The 18180-nt window shown below is 43.5% G+C and overlaps 1 protein-coding gene across 11 annotated transcripts in view; it reads left to right on the top strand.

The window, feature by feature from the left end:
• Nucleotides 1-18180, top strand: part of ITPR1 (inositol 1,4,5-trisphosphate receptor type 1) — a 354068-nt gene that overhangs the window by 191090 nt on the left and 144798 nt on the right. For all 11 annotated transcript variants that reach the window (XM_055557002.1, XM_055556993.1, XM_055557003.1 and 8 more), the window contains 5 exons: nt 4752-4877; nt 7393-7593; nt 9076-9327; nt 11122-11247; nt 13800-13928. In XM_055557002.1, the coding sequence (XP_055412977.1) occupies nt 4752-4877; nt 7393-7593; nt 9076-9327; nt 11122-11247; nt 13800-13928 (834 nt within the window). The remainder of the gene's footprint in view (nt 1-4751; nt 4878-7392; nt 7594-9075; nt 9328-11121; nt 11248-13799; nt 13929-18180) is intronic.

Genomic DNA, 18180 nt, shown 5'->3' with positions numbered 1-18180 from the left:
ACTTTTAGAACTCTATAAAGAAGGAGGAGTCTGTTCTCTCCTTACTTCCCTGCCAGGCAGCTTGGTCTGAGTACAAAGGTCCGGTGGACAGAGCTGTCTCTGCACGTGGACTTGTACCGTACACTTGTTTTCCTTTTTTTAAAGAGTTGTAAAAGCTGTTTATTGTTTTGAATCCAGTGTGTTTTAGAAGAGCTTGTGACATGGCCATCAATAACTCCCCCAGATCACATGTATGATTATGAAATCAGATTAGTGTAATGATCAATTATGAACCCCCCACCCCGCCCCCAGTCACAGGGACTGCAGTTTTATACTTTCAGAGCAGGGGGATGAACTGGTGAGTTCAGGAGAGCCAGAGAAAGCTGTCTTCCCACATCAGAGATACTCGATCACCAAAGCTTAATAAGTATGTGCAGTACAGTTTCGTCTGCCTTGTTCCTCAGCCATGCAAGCTATAAATGCATGTTAGGACATAGGACTTGTCAACTCGAAGTCCTCGCTGTGTGCTGACAGCTGGTTAGGTTCGATCTGTTGGATTCTGCTCAGTCTAAGTCGTCTTTTCTGTTGATAGAAATTAAGCTACATCTCTCATTTTTCGTGTTAGCATTTGGCATTGCTAGTGATGGGATGGAGGGAAGCAGGATAGCATAGACCTGACAGGGCACTTCTAAAAGCGTTCATTCGGGGCTTCCTTGGTGGCCCAGTGGTTAGGAGGACTCTGTTCTTTCACTCTAGAGAGCATTGGTTCAGTCTCTAGCTGGGAAATTAAGATCCTACATGCAGTGTAGTATGGCTAAAAAATAATAATAAATAAATACAAAGAATAACAGTGTCCAGTAGAACAAAATGAAAGCATTCATTCAAGCTTCTAAAACCCAGTGTGGCGCTCATGGCGTTTCCACTTGATGGATGAGGGGACCGAGGCTAGGGAGGTTTAGAGTTGAGACTTAGGTGCTGGGCTATTGAATTCCCCAGTGACTCCCAGAGGCTCCCTAGTGAAGTCATCTGAAGGAGGTTCCCTGCCCACTGCTTGCCAGGTACCAGGCCCTGTGCTGAGGCTTTTACATTATTCTCTCATTTAATCCTCAGGACACCCAGAGGAGATAGGTGCCCCATTCTAGATGAGAGGACTGAAGCCAGAGAGGTTTAGAAACTTGTCTGGAAGGCCCAGCTGCACGTAGCAGAGCCTGCTCAGCTCATCTGTGGAAGCCTGGGCCTTGGATGGCTCGCCTTCTGCCCCACCTGCTCCTCACTTTTACCCGCTACCCTGCACCTTAGGAAGTTCCCTCCCGAGGCCGTCTCCTTAGTCACGGGGCCTGTGTGAATCCGATGGGTCAGGCTTTTCACCAGCCACAAATAAAAGTACAAGTTTAATCCCTTCAATAGATCAGGGCCTTCAGTAACCTGGAATTAATACAGATGGATGTAGCTGTCATCCAAATTTGGCCAATGTTTGGACTCGAACCAGCAAGTGGATTCGTCTCCATCTGTGTGAAGAATGTCAGGAGAAAGGTTGCTGGTCTTGGGTTTGCCTCATAGTAACCTGTTTCCTTAATGAGACGTTCATTCTCAGAGCAGTGTTGGAGGGTTCTATAGGAACCAGATTCAGCTGGAATTGGTGACTCAAAGGCAGAACATTGTGTGTATGTGTGTGTATACCTTGTCTGGTTTTTGGATGGATACAGCCATCCCATTGTGTAAGGACAGCGGAGGGACTCTTACTAACAGGTAAGTTCGTGTTATGTCTTTGTGAGCTCCTTGCCCTGTAAAAATCTGCTTTGAAGGGCAGAAGCTTTTAGTTAGCTTGTCTGCCAGCAGATTCCTTTAGCAGGTGAAGAAAGGGAAGAATGCACGGTGGTTCAGGGTTGCTGTGGTGTGTCTCTGTCCAAGACCCTCTGATTTCTTAGAGCTTAGAAACTTTGCCCCTCTCTCTGTAAATGAGAGACAAATGTAATAAGTCCTTTGTTGTTCTGAGACTTGCTGTCAGCGTCCTCTTTAAACCTCCTGCTTTGTTCATCTGTCACCCTGGGAGTCTGGGTTCCTTCCATCAGTGTTCCTGGCAGAAGTGTTCTATTTTCTTACAAGGCTGTGGTCTAGATCAGAGTGGGCAGACTGCAGACATGGATCGCCTCCAGCCTACTGCCTGATGGTTGCTACGTTTTGTTTTCAATTTTAGCTTTATTTATTTTTAATTGAAGGATAACTGCTTTACAGTATTGCGTTGTTTTCTGCCAAACATCAAAATGAATCATCCATAGGTACACATATGTACGTTTTTGAATAGTTAAATTTTTAGGGGTTATATAAGTGTGTGCATAATGTCTTCTGTTTTGTTTTTTGACCCATAAAGCCCTGAAATATATATCTGGACCTCTAAGAAAAAAGTTTGCTGACCCTTAGTCTAGACCAGTAACAGTAGCTAACATTTAATGAGTCGTTATGGTCTAAGCCCTTGACATGAATTTTCTCATTTAATCTTCATAACCACAATAGGAAGCGTTTCCTTTATCAGCTCCTTGTTACAGATGAGGAAACCGAAAGGTTAAGTCCCTTGCCCAAGGTCACACAGCTCAGAAGTTGTTCGTCTGGCCTAAGGGCCATGCAGCCTGGTGTCAGGCCTGCATTCCCAACTGCGGCACTCTGCCTCTAAAATGAGGGGATGTATGTGAGGTGACTGAGGAAGATGAAGTGGGCTCTATGAATATGATGGGTGATTTCCATTTGGGGAGCCTTCTCGTTTTGTTTTTACTCTTGTAAGTGGTGGCTTGTTTAGAACTGGGTAAAGTAGCAAGTAGTACACTTACTCCTTGGAAGGAAAGTTATGACCAACCTAGACAGCATATTAAAAAGCAGAGACATTACTTTGCCAACAAAGTCCATCTAGTCAAGGTTATGTTTTTTCCAGTAGTCATGTATGGATGTGAGAGTTGGACTGTGAAGAAAGCTGAGCACCAAAGAATTGATGCTTTTGAACTGTGGTGTTGGAGCAGACTCTTGAGAGTCCCTTGGACTACAAGGAGATCCAACCAGTCCATCCTAAAGGAGACCAGTCCTGGGTGTTCATTGGAAGGACTGATGCTGAAGCTGAAACTCCAATACTTTGGCCACCTGATGCGAAGAACGGACTCATTTGAAAAGACCTTGATGCTGGGAAAGATTGAGGGTGGGAGGAGAAGGGGACGACAGAGGATGAGATGGTTGGATGGCATCACCGACTCAGTGGACAAGAGTTTGGGTAAACTCCAGGAGGATGGACAGGGAGGCCTGGCGTGCTGCAGGCCGTGGGGTCACAAAGAGTCGGACACGACTGAGCGACTGAACTGAAAGTAGCAGGAGGTTTCTTTGTTTTTAAATGTCTGTCTATTTGGTTGCACTGGGTCTTAAGTACAGCATGTGGGATCGTCAGTCTTCATGGCAGCATGCGGGTTCTTTAGTTGCTGCATGTGGGATCTAGTTCCCTGACCAGTGTTGCACCTGGGCCCCCTGCATTGGGAGCTTGGAGTTTTAGCTATTGGACCCCCAGGGAAGTCCCAGGAGGTTCTATAAAATTGTCCTGTCATAGGCCTCTTTGTTGTTGCTCTCATTCAGTTGCTCAGTCCTGTCTGACTCTTTGCTACTCCATGAACTGCAGCACACCAGGCTTCCCTGTCCATCACCATTTCCCAGAGTTTGCTCAAACTCATATCTATTGAGTCAGTGATGCCATCCAATCATCTGGTTCTCTGTCTCCTCGTGCCTTCAGTCTTTCCCAGCATCAGGATCTTTTCCAACGAGTCAGTTCTTCTCATCAAGTGGCCAAAGTATTGGAGCTTCAGTTTCAGTATCAGTCCTTCCAATGAGTATTCAGGGTTGATTTCCTTTAGGATTAACATAGGCATCTAACTCTTTACAAACATTGAGTGTATTTTTTTGAAGTGTAGTTGATTTACAATATTAGTTTCAGGGGTACAGCAAAAGGATTTGGTATCTTTACAGATTATATTGCATTAAAAGTTATTGCAAGATGATAGCTATACTTGCCCATGCTGTAAAGTGTATCCTGGTTGCTTACTGAGGATGTGTTTTTGATACATGACATGAGAATCTCGTAATCAGCCATGTGAAATGCCTGAGACACACATTTTCCTGACTGTGTAAGTAGGAAAGCTAAGTCTTAGGTTAAATCATGTGTCAGGTGACGGGGAAAGGAGTCAAGACAGGTACATTTGCTCCAACTTAGAATCTAGAGTTCCACTTTGCTGTGTTAACTGCTGCCAGCCTTTAGGGTATCCATAGGTTAAGGCAACTTGAAAATGTGTGCCTGAGAGCTGGGAGATGTGCTTATAGCCAGTGATGAAGTTGGCCCCTGCTCTGCTGTCCATCCGTATTTTCAGAAGTAGGGGGTTTAGAAATTTCAGCAATTGCTAGACAGTGGGATCTCAGAGACTCCCTCTTAGCTTTCATTCTCTATGTCCTTTTTCCATGATAAAATCATTTCATTTGACTGCCCAAGGCTAGTGGGAGAGAATTCATTTTCCTCCATGAAGCATAGACAAATTTCTGACTTCTCTGCAGGAGTCAGCGGCACAGCACCCCCCAACGTTTTTATACAGCCAGCCCCTTGAAGCACCCCCAGAGCCCCACATGAGTCGAGGGGATGGGGGCATCATGGAATCCTGGCCTAGAGATCACTGCTTTCTCTATTTGACCTTCTCTTGCCAAAGACCTAGCCGGGTCTTCAACCTGTTTTTCGTCTGTCTTCTCCCTCACAGGCTGAAGATACCAAGATGCAGGAGATAATGAGGCTGGCTCATGAGTTTCTTCAGAATTTCTGCGCCGGCAACCAGCAGAATCAGGCTCTGCTCCACAAACACATAAACCTGTTTCTAAACCCAGGGGTAAGACTGGAGGCCTGTCTGGGACTCTGTGCTGGGAGGAGGACCGCGGGGGGTGGAAGCAGGAAGAGAAGAGAACAGCTTGTTCTTTTGCTGTTGTGGCCACTGGGACTTGTTATGATGCAACCTTCATTCTGATGGGGAACATTTTGATCAGCTCTCAGGAGGACGTAAATACTTTATGGGAAAAAAAGGTAGAAGGAGGGAGGAAGTGGTGGTAGATGCAAGATAAATGTATTTTCTCTTAGTAGCATTCCTCATTACATCATACTCCAGCTGTAGCAAAGTACCAATTCTCACTGTCCAGCCACATCCTCCTGAGGTCGTGCATCAAGTTTTCTATGTTTACACAAAACATAATGCATCCGTGTAAAACATAATTGTGTTACATTTTAATTACATATGTTTTTAATATGTTACATACATGTTATGCTTTTTTTTATAGGAAAATGGTGGTACACTTACACGTTGTTTTTGTATTTTGCCTTTTTCACTTACACATCTTGGCTATCTTTGTAAGTCAGAGATATATAAATTTTTCTCATTGATTTTCATGGCTAAATACTTCCCCGGTGGCTCCGCAGTAAAAGAATCTGCCTGCAGTGCAGGAGATATGGGTTTGATTCCTGTGTTGGGAAGATCCCCTAAAGGAGGAAATGGTAATCCACTCCGGTATTCTTGCCTGGAGAATCCCATGGACAGAGGAGCCTGGTGGGCTACAGTCCATGGGGTCACAAAGAGTTGGACACGACTGAAGCAACTGAGTGCACATGGACAGAATGGCTGTAACTTTTTTGAAACCATTTCCTTATTAATGGACAGTTCAGCAGTGTCTGATTTTTGGCTCATGAACAGTACTGCAAAGGACAGCCTTGTACATTAATACACACTCACATGCACACACACAAACACACCTAAGTACTCATCCATACTGCTGGAGCTTTCCAGAAAAAGAACTGCTGCATTGTAGAGTCATCTTCCATCTTTGTCATGTTAATGAAAAGGCAAAAGATGAAAAGGTTAAAGCCCCTTACCTCACACCAGTCATTAAACCTAATAACTCTGTAAGTCTGGATAAAAAGTAGAAAATGAAGCTCCTGAAGGAAAACATGAAAATAATCCTCATGACCTTATGGAAAGGAACTTTTCTCACACTGAATGCAAAGAGCACTAGTCATGCAGGAAAATATCAATAAATCAGACTTTTAAAAAAAATCAATGCGGAACTTCCCTGGTGGTCCAGTGGTTAAGCCTTCGCCTTCCAATGCAGGGGGTGTGGGTTTGGTCCCTGGTCAGGAAGCTATGACCCCATCCACATGCCTCTTGGCCAAAAAACCAATACGTGAACAACAGAAGCAATATTGTAACAAATTTGATACAGACTTTAAAAATGGTCCAAGATAAAAAAAATCTTTAAAAAACAATCAAGAACTTCTATTAGTCAAATGACACTGTAAAGAGTAAGCAAAGACAAGCCACAGTGAGAGAAAACACTCAGTGTTCAAGTCCAGGAGCAACTTCACTCCCAGTAGAAGCAACAAACTCCAGAAGGTCCATGAGGAAGATCACAGCCCACTCTTTCAAATGAGCTAAAAACTTTAAAATGGGACGCTCTGCCATAGAGATTATCCAGATGGCCAACAGACATCACAAAGCCCTCAACATGGTTCATCATCAGAGAAATGAAAATTGAGGAGGATACTTACAACAAATTATGAAATTAAAAAACTGACACTACTCAGTATTGGCAACACTATGGAGTAGCTGTAATGTAGAATGTAAATTGTTAATTTGTTTCAAAGCTATTTGGGAGTATATTCTAAAGCCAAATGTATTTGAACTCTGCAACCCAACACTATTCCTGGGTATAAAGCCAACAGAAACGCATACATTTCATTTATCAGAAGACATTTAGAAGAATGTTCAGAGTGACACTGTTCATCACATATGTCATAAGAATTGTGTCACTACTTACTCTTAAGACCGGTGGTGGTGGTGGTGGTGATTTAATTGCTAAGTCACTCCCCCGAATTACCATCAACAGTAGAACAGATAAATGCATGTGGTATATTCATGCGATGGAATGTGTGTAGTAGTGATAATCAACAAGCTAGTAACACATACAACAACATGGATGACACGATTGCAATGTGAACAAAAGGCAGGTAGAAGAGGATGCTTGAGGTTCAAGACTGGGCAAAACTAATCTGTGGTTGTGGAAGCCAAAATAATTGTTAAACTTGGAGAGAGCGGGCCATAAAGGGGTCTATTTTGTTTCTTGATCTGGGTGCTGAGCTTCCCTCTGAAATTCATTCAGCAGAAAACTAATGATGTGTTTACTGTCCTGTGGTTTTATTACACATGATTGAAAAAGCTGAGTTAACAGGAACACCCTACAGAAGCGAGGATGGAGAAAGATGCTCTCGCGGGGCTGAAGGGCCCTGCCTGTGTTGGGGTAGACTCTTTCTCGCCTCGCCCTTCCTTTGACCCTGTCGCTGTGCCCTTGCTCTCGCGTCAGATCCTGGAAGCCGTCACTATGCAGCACATCTTCATGAACAACTTCCAACTGTGCAGCGAGATCAACGAGCGGGTCGTCCAGCACTTTGTTCACTGCATCGAGACTCACGGTCGAAATGTCCAGTACATCAAGTTCCTGCAGACGATTGTCAAGGCTGAAGGGAAATTCATCAAGAAGTGCCAAGACATGGTCATGGCCGAGGTGACAGCTATGTATTTCTAAATACCTTCATCCAGGGTTCTCAGGGACTTACAAATTATTTAATTTTATTTGTATAACCTGGCACCGTGTCCAGGGGCCATTAAAAAAAAAAATAATGTATGTGTGTGCATGCACAAGTGTGTGTGAGCTTAAACTGTAGAAACAGCCAAGAATCCAATCTACTTTTTCATAGCAATAAATCTGTTTTAAGGATTGTTGGCTAGGATTCTTCTGAAAGAGTAAAACAGCCCAAGAAAATTGAACCAAAATACAGTGAATTGAGGTTAAATGTGGATAGAATCCTTTGAGCCAAAGAAGTTCTTCTTGTGAATTCTATAACTTAAAAAAATTATCCACCTAATTAACTAGCTGGGAATATTGTTTGATGCTTTACGAGAAGCTGGTCAGTAGAATCGGGGCAAAGTCCCCCTTGGGTCTCTGTCAGACGTCAGTGCCCATGGATGCCATCTGTCCCAGGAGGGTCCTCTGTCACCCTCGGGACTTCAGCTTCTGTAGGTGCTTGCTGTCATCTTTCCATCTTTAAAAAATAAGTGGAATCTCAAGTAAATCCAGCTAACACCTGAAGTTGTGGTCTTATCTACATATATGAGTTCAGTGAAAGATGGTATAGTGTCGTTAAAAGTGTTGGCTTGACCTGGGATACACGTCTTCTGGTTCATGTCCCAGGCTGTGTGATTCAGGATTGAGAAACTCACAGGCTAGTTAAATGAGATAAAGAAGACAGTGATAGCTACCATTTATTGGAATGGCTGCTCCACTTGGTATTGTAAGCTATTGTGGGAACATTCTCAGAGTTCATAAAGGTTAGCTGTTATTAAGTGAATAATATTGACCGTATTTATTTTGACTTCTGTGTCAGCCCTTTTTGGATCTTTCATATTTCATGCAGTGCTGAACAGTTTCAACACTTAATTCTTAAGTAGATTAATGAGAACCCCCAGTCCCCAGCAGACAAGTTATGAATAGGAATGCCTTGACTCTTTGAGTGCTGAAAGGAAGGTGTATCTTACTTAGAATTGGATTATTTGTGATTGTGAAGAAATAAGGCAGTGTATGAAAGAGCTGTAACAAAAATACAAAGCGTGAAAGGAGATGGGAACATTTTTAAAAAGAAAAAAAAATCATAGCCCAATTATTAGGGGAAATACAAGGGCAGGCTTGAAATCTACATTTTGCTTGATACATGAATGCTGGTATGTAGACTTTCTCTTCCTCTAATAATGTTTAGGACTGCTGTGATATTTTTATATCTGAATGAAAATGCTGCTGCTGAATTTTTTAGTTGTTTAGTAATAAAAATGAATGAAGTGTAGATGAGTTCAGTAATATAAATGCAGCTGGATTTGGAAGGTAAATGCTGACAGAACCTCTCTTTCTGTGTGAATAGATATCTTTTTTAATGCTTCCCCCATCCCAGCAAGCTTGTGCTATAAACAAGTCTTGCTCTCTCACTGATCACAGCTGGTTAATTCAGGAGAGGATGTCCTCGTGTTCTACAACGACAGAGCCTCTTTCCAGACCCTGATTCAGATGATGAGGTCCGAGCGGGACCGGATGGACGAGAACAGCCCCCTCATGTACCACATCCATCTGGTGGAGCTCTTGGCCGTGTGCACGGAGGGCAAGAACGTCTACACGGAGATCAAATGCAACTCCCTGCTCCCGCTGGATGACATTGTCCGCGTGGTGACCCACGAGGACTGCATCCCCGAGGTGAGCGACTGTGTCCTCAGGGTGGGTGGGCTCTGCTCGTGACTCTCCACATGGTGTGTATGTGGAGGGGGTGCAGCTGGATGGGAGCTGACCCGGGTGGGACCTCACAGCTTTGACACCCACGGCTCACTTAGCTATGAGACTTCCAGTAGCCAAAACAGCATCCTCTTGAGCCTTGATTTTGTGTGAGAGGGATGACAGGGGAAGTAAATCTTTCTTTTTGTCTCCTTGAGAAAGAACAGGAAACTGCTGCAGTCATTTCACCTGTTGAAACAGGAGCGTTGAGCTGAACGGACTTCTCAGAAACGAGATGAACGGTGGCTAGGGAGACAGTTCACACCAGTGTAAAACTTAATAGGTTTATTCTTTAAAACAAAAACTTGCAATGCAAAAATCATGAATGACAGCTTTAAAATATTCAGGAACAGCAGGTAACCAGTAAGAAATGGAAAGTAATCTACAATTTTACCACCCATAATAAATACCTGTTAGGTTTTTAGTAAATCCTTTCAGCTTTTGTTTTCCCTATTCATACACATTAACTAGTAACAAAAAAAATGGATCATGCAATATATATTTTTTGTTCATGTTTTAAAATATATAGTATTAGTTTATATTATTAGTATATATACATATGCATTTATATGTGTGTGTGTGTGTGTGTGTGTGTGTATAGAGAGAGAGCGTGCGCGTCATTTTCAGCTTCCTTGGTAGCTCAGCTGGTAAAGAACCCGCCTGCAATGCAGGAGACCGCGGTTCGATTCCTGGGTTGGGAAGATCCCCTGGAGAAGGGAGAGGCTCCCCACTCCAGTGTTCTTGGGCTTCCCTGGTAGCTCAGATGGTGAAAAATCCACCTGCAATGCAGGAGACCTGGGTCCGATCTCTGGGTTTGGGAAGATCCCCTGGAGAATGGCATGGCAACCCACTCCAGTATTCTTGCCTGGAGAATCCCATGGACAGAGGAGCCTGATGGCTACAGTCTATGGGGTTGCAACAAGTCAGACACGACTGAGCACAGCACAGCATAGATTATGTAGTATGTATTAAATATATACTGTTTTTAGACTACTTTTTGGAAAAGTTATTGCATTTTTGCAGGGTGAACACTTAGAAGTGCTGTGTCATGCAAGGTGCATTTCTTTCTTTTGACTTGACAGTGTGAAGTGCCTTCCAGCAGTTTGACCTCAGCGGCCCCACACCAGAGAGCTCTTATCACTCCAAATCCTCCAAATCCTGCCAGCTCTTATTGGTGTTATGCCCTTTATTATTTATTATTTTTCAGTCTGGAGGCTGTCTTCTTGATTACTAAATGAGATTCAGCCCTTTTCCATATATTGTTTTTGATATTTACTATTCCTTTAAGTAAATATCAGATCACATTTTTTGCCCCTTTTTTCCGTCTTACACGCAGAGATCTGTAAGGATTCCTTGTGGAGATATGCATTGCAAACAGCTTCTCTCAAATTGTGTCATTTAACTCTTGTAACAGAGCCATTTCATGAGTAGAAATTCTTAACCTTAATGTAGTCAAACCTGTCCATCTTCTGTGGTCCCAGTGTTTTGTTCCATTCTTTGCCTGGAAGTCATGAACATTTTCTCTTCCAAAAGCTTTGTTTTCAAATTTCATCTTGGTGAATTTTGACCATCAAAAAGCCATAGAAATTCAGTGGCCAAGAGAAAATGGAATGGCCATCTTGGTCTGTCCTTGTCATTGTTAATTTGAGGGAACTAGTCAGTCCCACATGTACTACGAATAAGTTGATTTTTACAGAAAAATCTGTTTCTCTTTTTCAGGTTAAAATTGCCTACATTAACTTCCTGAATCACTGCTATGTGGATACGGAAGTGGAAATGAAGGAGATTTATACCAGCAATCACATGTGGAAATTGTTTGAGAATTTCCTCGTCGACATCTGCAGGGTAAGGCTTTTTGGAACTAAGGAGACAGGGGAAGGGGTATGTGTGGGTCTGGGTCTCCCTGTGCAGACGTAGGGATGACAGTCACGTCATTACAACTTGCTAGTTGGTGGTGCAAGGAGGTACCTGGCTCTCTTACCGCGTCTTATTTCTTTTGATCTTTTACTCCTAGCTTGAGAATAGATTTTATTCATCAGGCTTCAGGGAGGGTAGGTTATTTCTGGTTTTCATTTCATCCTTTATGGGTTGATTTGGGAATGATAATCTGGGACATATTAAAATCAGATATATAAAGTTTTGTCTTTTTTGACAATGAGTCTCTCCTCGAAGGACACCCTCCTGAGTGTGAGCATTTATCTCCTAAGATCTGGTGTCAAGGATCCTTCAAATCACATCACTTTCTCACCTATTGCTTTCCTGACCCAGCCCTCGGGATGGCTTCAGTAGTCTTGATTTGGTTTTGCAGTGAACTTAATATATGTTTGAAAGCCATGGGACTACATCCTCACAAGGAACATCATGGATTTAATAGGAGTTGTGTGGTGGTCAGGTTGGGGGAAAGTAACTCAGTCCTTGACAGAATAATTGTGAAATGAATCCCAATTTCAGAAACATTGTGATGCTAAAAAGGAAAAAAAAAAGTGCATTGTATAATCATAGAATGTGGTATTTTCTCCTGACTGTACAATTACCAGTATAAAACAAGGAACCTACAAGAACTTAATTTCCTTCTAATCAAGGACTGTGTTTAATAATACCCTAGTGTTGGCATCACAAGATATATATTGTTGTTCAGCAGCCCAGTCATGTCCGACTGTTTGCGACCCCATGGACTGCAGCACGCCAGGCCTCCCTGTCCCTCACCATCTCCCGAAGTTTGCCCAGGTTCATGTCCATTGCATCAGTGATGCCATCCAGGCATCTCATCCTCTGACACCCTCTTCTCCTTCTGCCCTTGATCTTTCCCAGCATCAGGGACTTTTCCAGTGAGTTGGCAGATCGCATCAGGTGACCAAAATACTGGAGCTTCAGCTTCAGCATCAGTCCTTCCAATGAGTATTCAAGGTTGATATATATATATATATATATATATAATTTAAATATGTATATATTTTAATCTCAAGCTCTTCCTCGTCTTTTAATCCCATAAATCTAGGGGTTTGGCTTGAAATGAAAATCCTGCTTTGCTTCTTTAAATCAGGACTCAACAAAGTTTTCTGTGAAGCCCCAGATAGTAAACATGTTTGGCTTTGTGGGCCGTGTGGTCTCTGTCACAGCTACTCAGCTCTGCTCTGGTAGCGTGAGAGTGACCACAGTGGTATGTAAACAGATGGGCATGGCTGGGTTCCAGTAAAACTTCATTTATAAAAACAGCCACCAGCCCTTCACTTCGCTCATCCTTGCCATAAGTTATTCAAAAATGCTTTAAAATTCATTGCTGACTTCACTTTTGGATGTGTCTACTCACTGCTCATCACTGGACTCAGAACATGACAGTTAATAAAATTTGATGGTTTTACCCTTCATAATTTTCAAAATTATATATCACAAAAAAAAAAAAAATATATATATATATCTGATTTTATATCTCAAATTAGAGGGCTAATGAGTTTGGTAATAAAATGGATGTTAAATATTTGGGGAGAATTCCTCAGTAGACCAGTGGTTAGAGCTCTCACTGTCACTGCCAAGGGCCCAGGTTCAGTTCTTGGTTGGGGAACTGAAATCCCACAAGGTGCGTGTTGTGGTCCAAAAAAAAAAAAATGAATTTCTTAAACCTGTTCTTCTAAATGTGTAATTGTATTCTAAGCAGCAAAATTATCTAAAGTCCGGGTGAAACCTGAAGTCTCCCTTCACCCCCAGACTTACACAGACAGTTATTCTGAGTCACAGCCCACTCTTTTCAGCAGTCCTGTGGCTCAGTAGAGTTTTCACTGAATGGAAAGGAGTGTTGTAGGTTTGGAGAATATCATGCCCAGTGGACTCAGTGGTAATACTTGATTAAATATCTTGATGATCTGTATTAGTTACGTATGACCTAGAGAAGAATGACTTAAACAGTTTACTTTTAGGGTACCTAGAGGCAACGGTAGGTATTAAGCTATTAGTGCCTTTGGGGGCTTTAGACTGGCCACAAGTTGGTAGGAATTAGGAAGTAATGGCCTTGTAGGTCCCATGCCAACTTTAATGTTTTATAATTCTTCACCATGATATCCAAGCTCATCTGTTTCTCTTTTATCATGATTCTTTTCTTTTTTTTATCATTGTTCTCTTTTATTTATTCATTTATTTTTATTTTTTGGTTGCACCACACATGGCATGCAGAATCTTACAGGGATCAAACCCATGCCCCCTGCATTGGAACCATGGAGTCTTAACCCCTGGGCCACCAGGGAAGTCCCTAATTGTTCTCTCTTAGGAGGAGGAATACTCACTCGCAGGCTTTTGCCTTTCCTTTGTTAGGGGTAATTAGCAGAAATAGTCATCGATTTCTTAATTTTACAAGGAACTTGCGGGTTTTGGTACAAGGTCTAAAGCGTTGACTTGTCCTCCAGGCCTGTAACAACACGAGCGACAGGAAACATGCAGACTCGATTCTGGAGAAGTACGTCACCGAAATCGTCATGAGCATCGTCACCACGTTCTTCAGTTCTCCCTTCTCAGACCAGAGTACAACTCTGCAGGTAAGAAATACGAACAGAGATGCAGGTAACTCCCAGGAGATCCTCGGCAGACGGACTTGGTGCTGATTCTGGAGTGAGCGGCTGCGGATGAGCCAGCCCTCCGTGAAGCATTAATAACAGATGCTTTTCTCTTCGTGGAGAATGGTTTTTACAGGAATTGCATGGATAATGAAGTAGCTGAGAATGTTTTTCTGTATCAGATGGTTCTATGGCTATTGATTTTTTTTTCCTGAAAATGCCTTCTTTTTTCCCCCTCTTTAATCTTGTTGATTCCTTACCTCCAACCTTAGAAAGACAAGCAGCTTTCAAATGAGTGGTAGCATGTTAACACTTTTTAAGAAAATTATGTATTTTTTTTTACTTTTGGCCACACTGGGTCTTTGTTGTTACACGTGGGCTTTCTTTAGTTGCCGTGCTTGGGCTTTTCATGGTGAGGGGGCTTCAGTAGGTGCGTGAGGGGGCTTCAGTAGGTGCGTGCGTGGGCTCAGTGGGCACGGCTCCTGGGCTCTAGGGCACAGGCTCCGTAGTTGTAGTGCACAGGCTTAGTGACTCTGTGACACGAGGGATCTTTGCAGACCTGGGATGGAACCCATATCCCTTGCATCGGCAGGCAGGTTCTTCACCACTGGATCATTAGGAAAGTCCAACACTTAATAAAACATGTCTGGGAGTCTCCATTATAACCCCACATGTGTGCCTACAGTTCATCAGAAGGGGTTACGTGGCCAGCAGGAATGAGACGTCCTTGAGCCTTGATACTGTGGCTACCACATCCCACCAGCCCCAGCATGTGCTGATCACTGGTGCCCCCTGGAGTTGTGCAGCAGCCCTGCAGGCTGATTGTCAGTGTACTTAGGAGTTTCAAACATGTGAATCCCCGGACCTGGGAGATGTTTTCATTATTCTTGGAAAAGTCACTCTTCTTTCTGTAACCGAGGTCTGGGTCATTGGCCGTGGGAGTCTTACTGCGGGTCCGTGTACACAGCCTGCAGGATGAAAACAGGACTTGGTCTCCAGTGGCCAGAAGAGCAGCAGTAACCATCCTTGTCATGCCTATAGATGGAGGGTGTCCTGGGGTTGATGCGTGGCCCAGGCTGGTTGAATTGTAGACAGATAACCTTAATTAAGGTACATTCTCCAAGAGGAGAGTGATTCATGGTCAGTATGATATCACTGGAACATTTATTAGAAACTGCTATTCTGTTACTCATGCAGAGGAGTTCATATTAACTTAGTACTCGTGGTATTATCCCCATTTTTCAGGTGAACAAATTGAGGCTCAGGGGACTAAATTACCATCCTCAACCATGGTCACCACTGCTAATTGCAAAACCATGATTTCAACCCAGATCTGTCTGACTCTAAAACTTGAATTCTGGAATTTTTAGTGAGATATGTTTTCTTAGGAATTGTTGGTAACCTGCTATTTAATTTAGCTTCTTTGCTAGCCTTTGGTTATCTCTAAAGTGTCATTAAGTAAGAATACCACCTTTAGAATACCTGTGGATGGTTTTTGTGTCATTGGGGAATAAGAACTTGCTAGATCCCAAGCACGTGAGTTGTTAGAGGCCAAAATGTGCGCCTTACCAAGAGCCATTCTACTCGGAGCCAACTGCTTTGGTTAATCAGGATGAACTTGCTTCTCTTGTAATTAAAAGTGACCATTGCTGTGAGGCAATTCCCATTCTCCTAGAGACTGTGAAACAGTGTTGCAAAAGCAAATGTCAAGCTCAGCCAGTCAAAGTAATTGGAAACCATTGAAACTCCAATACTTTGACCACCTCATGCAAAGAGTTGACTCATTGGAAAAGACCCCAATGCTGGGAAGGATTGGGGGCAGGAGGAGAAGGGGACAACAGAGGATGAGATGGCTGGATGGCATCACCGACTTGATGCACATGAGTTTGGGTGAACTTCGGGAGTTGGTGATGGACAGGGAGGCCTGGCGTGCTGCGATTCATGGGGCCGCAAAGAGTCGGACACGACTGAGCAACTGAACTGAAACAGGAATTTGTGTTTTGTGTTTTTGGTCTTGGTCCCTGTTCTCTCCTTCCATTGCCCTTGCTCTGAAACCACATTTAACCCAATTATTAGGCAGTGGGGGCCAGAGAAATCAACTTCAACCTTTTACGTCCGGAGCGAGGCCCCGGTTTTCCAAGTATAATTAAAATACATAGTCCAAGCTGGATTTCTAGAATAATTATTTTGAAGCAATACTGTTTCCAAAGCTGTCCTTACCTGTCTTATTTGCTGAAAAGCCTGCGTCTTGTTTCCTCAGCTAGATTTGTACCTTCATCCTTCCTTCCTCCCATGTTTTGTATCTTCCCTTTCTTTCTTTAGCCTGTGTTTCTGGGGGAGGAAAATGGTGGACTTGGAGTTTTGTTGCATTTAAGGCACCAGTGAAATGTCCAAGGGGCAGCTAGAAATGTGGGTTCTGGGAGGAACGACAGAACTTTGAAGCCGTTTGGAGCTTCCCGGGTGGCACTGTGGTGAAGAATCTACCTGCCAATGCAGTAGACGTGAGTTCCATCTCTGCTCTGGGAAGATCCCACATGCCGCGGAGCAACTAAGCCTCGCACCACTGCTGAGCCTGGGAGCTGCAGCTCTGAAGCCTGTACACCCTGGAGCCTGCGCTCCGCAACAAGAGAAACCACCACAATGAGAAACCTGTGCGCCACACCTAGAGAGCAACCCCACCTGCTGCAGCTAGAGAAAGCCCGGGCAGTGACAGGAAACCAGCACAGCCATAAATAAGTAAAGTTACTTTTTTAAAAAAATCTTTGGAGGCTTTTAAAGCAGGACAGAGTTGGGTTCCAGTCCTTCCCAGTTCTGTGAACTTGAGGAGATCTCAGAGCTTCAGAACCCTTTTCTTACATGCTAAACAGGGTTCTAGTATGACTGGGATGATGACCCAGTGTGACCTGCGGATGACTGGGAGAATTAATGTTTATGAATAGCCAGCACAATGCCTGGTACACACAGGAGTTGCTTAACAACTGGCAGCTGGTACTGTGTCCTGCTAGACTGCAAGCTACAAGGGAGTGGGGTGAGGGGGGCAGAGACGTGTCTCAGATGCTGTTCTATCCTGAGCACCATGCCTGGCCCCTGGGAGGTGCTCATTTGATGAGTGAGCAAATGAATTGTGTAGACTCAGGAGAAGGGAACTCTGAAGTCCAAGTATAAATGCTTGCTAGTGCACGTCTTGGCAGGAAAAAGAAGAGGTAGACTAGAAAGGACCTAGGTAGAGCACAGATAATTAAGGACAAATTATACAACAGGCCAGAGGGAGATTAAGGGGTTATCTTGCCCTCAGGGTGGAATTCATGAGCAAAACAGAGCCTTGAGAACTAAACAGGGGAGAATCTCAGGCAGAAAGTGCTGGGCAGCCATGTTCATTAGCCCAAGAGGTTGTGTGAGCTGGTGCCCCCAGATTGGCCATTAGAATAGGAAATTAGGAATCAGTTGCTCTGGATGATTGACTCATCTTTTGTTTATTCAAGTGCCAGATGGGAACAGAGCAGATGCTCAATAAATGTTGGCTCAATTGAATTCATTTAGTTGAAGGATTCTTCTTCCTTTAAGTTAGGCCATTGAGTCCCCATCTCATGCTCCATCAGAGGGGACCAAGAACTACAGGTCCAAGGCGGCCTCATCAGCTGGTACATCCTCCCCAGCTCCCTCAGCCCAAGCACAGTCCAGCCTTGGGACCCAAGCCTGCTCAGGCTCGAGGGATGTGACACCAGCCCGGGTCACTGAGGTTTGATGGGTTCAGAGTAGGACTTATTTTCATTGATTTTTATTGTTTCTATTGTAGTACAGTTGATACGCTATGTTGCGTGTGTTTGAGTTCTACAGCAACTTGATTCACTTACACTCTTAGCTCTTCTTTTTCGGATTCTTCTCCCACGTAGGTTATTACAGAGTGCTGAGTAGAGTTCCCTGTGCTTCCAGCAGGTCCACCTTGACCATGAATTTTATGAATATCATTGTGTTTATGTTAATCCCAACCTCCTAATTTCTCCTTACCCCTTGCCCAGCTTCCCCCTCATTAACTCTAAGTTTCCTGTCTATGAGTCTTGTTTTGATTTGAACATTGGTTCATTGTGATCAGTTTTTAAATGTGATGTATAAGTGATATCTGATGTTTGTTTTGCTCTGTCTGACTTATTGGACCTGGTGTGATCATCTCACAGTCCATTCTTGTTGCTGCAAATGGCGTGATTTTCTCCTGTTTCCTGGCCGAGTCTTAATC

This window comes from Bubalus kerabau, chromosome 20 (assembly GCF_029407905.1).
Source record: "Bubalus kerabau isolate K-KA32 ecotype Philippines breed swamp buffalo chromosome 20, PCC_UOA_SB_1v2, whole genome shotgun sequence".
Lineage (NCBI taxonomy): Eukaryota > Metazoa > Chordata > Mammalia > Artiodactyla > Bovidae > Bubalus > Bubalus kerabau.
Note: the sequence above shows the minus strand (reverse complement) of the source record. Positions and strands in the feature narration are given on the sequence as shown.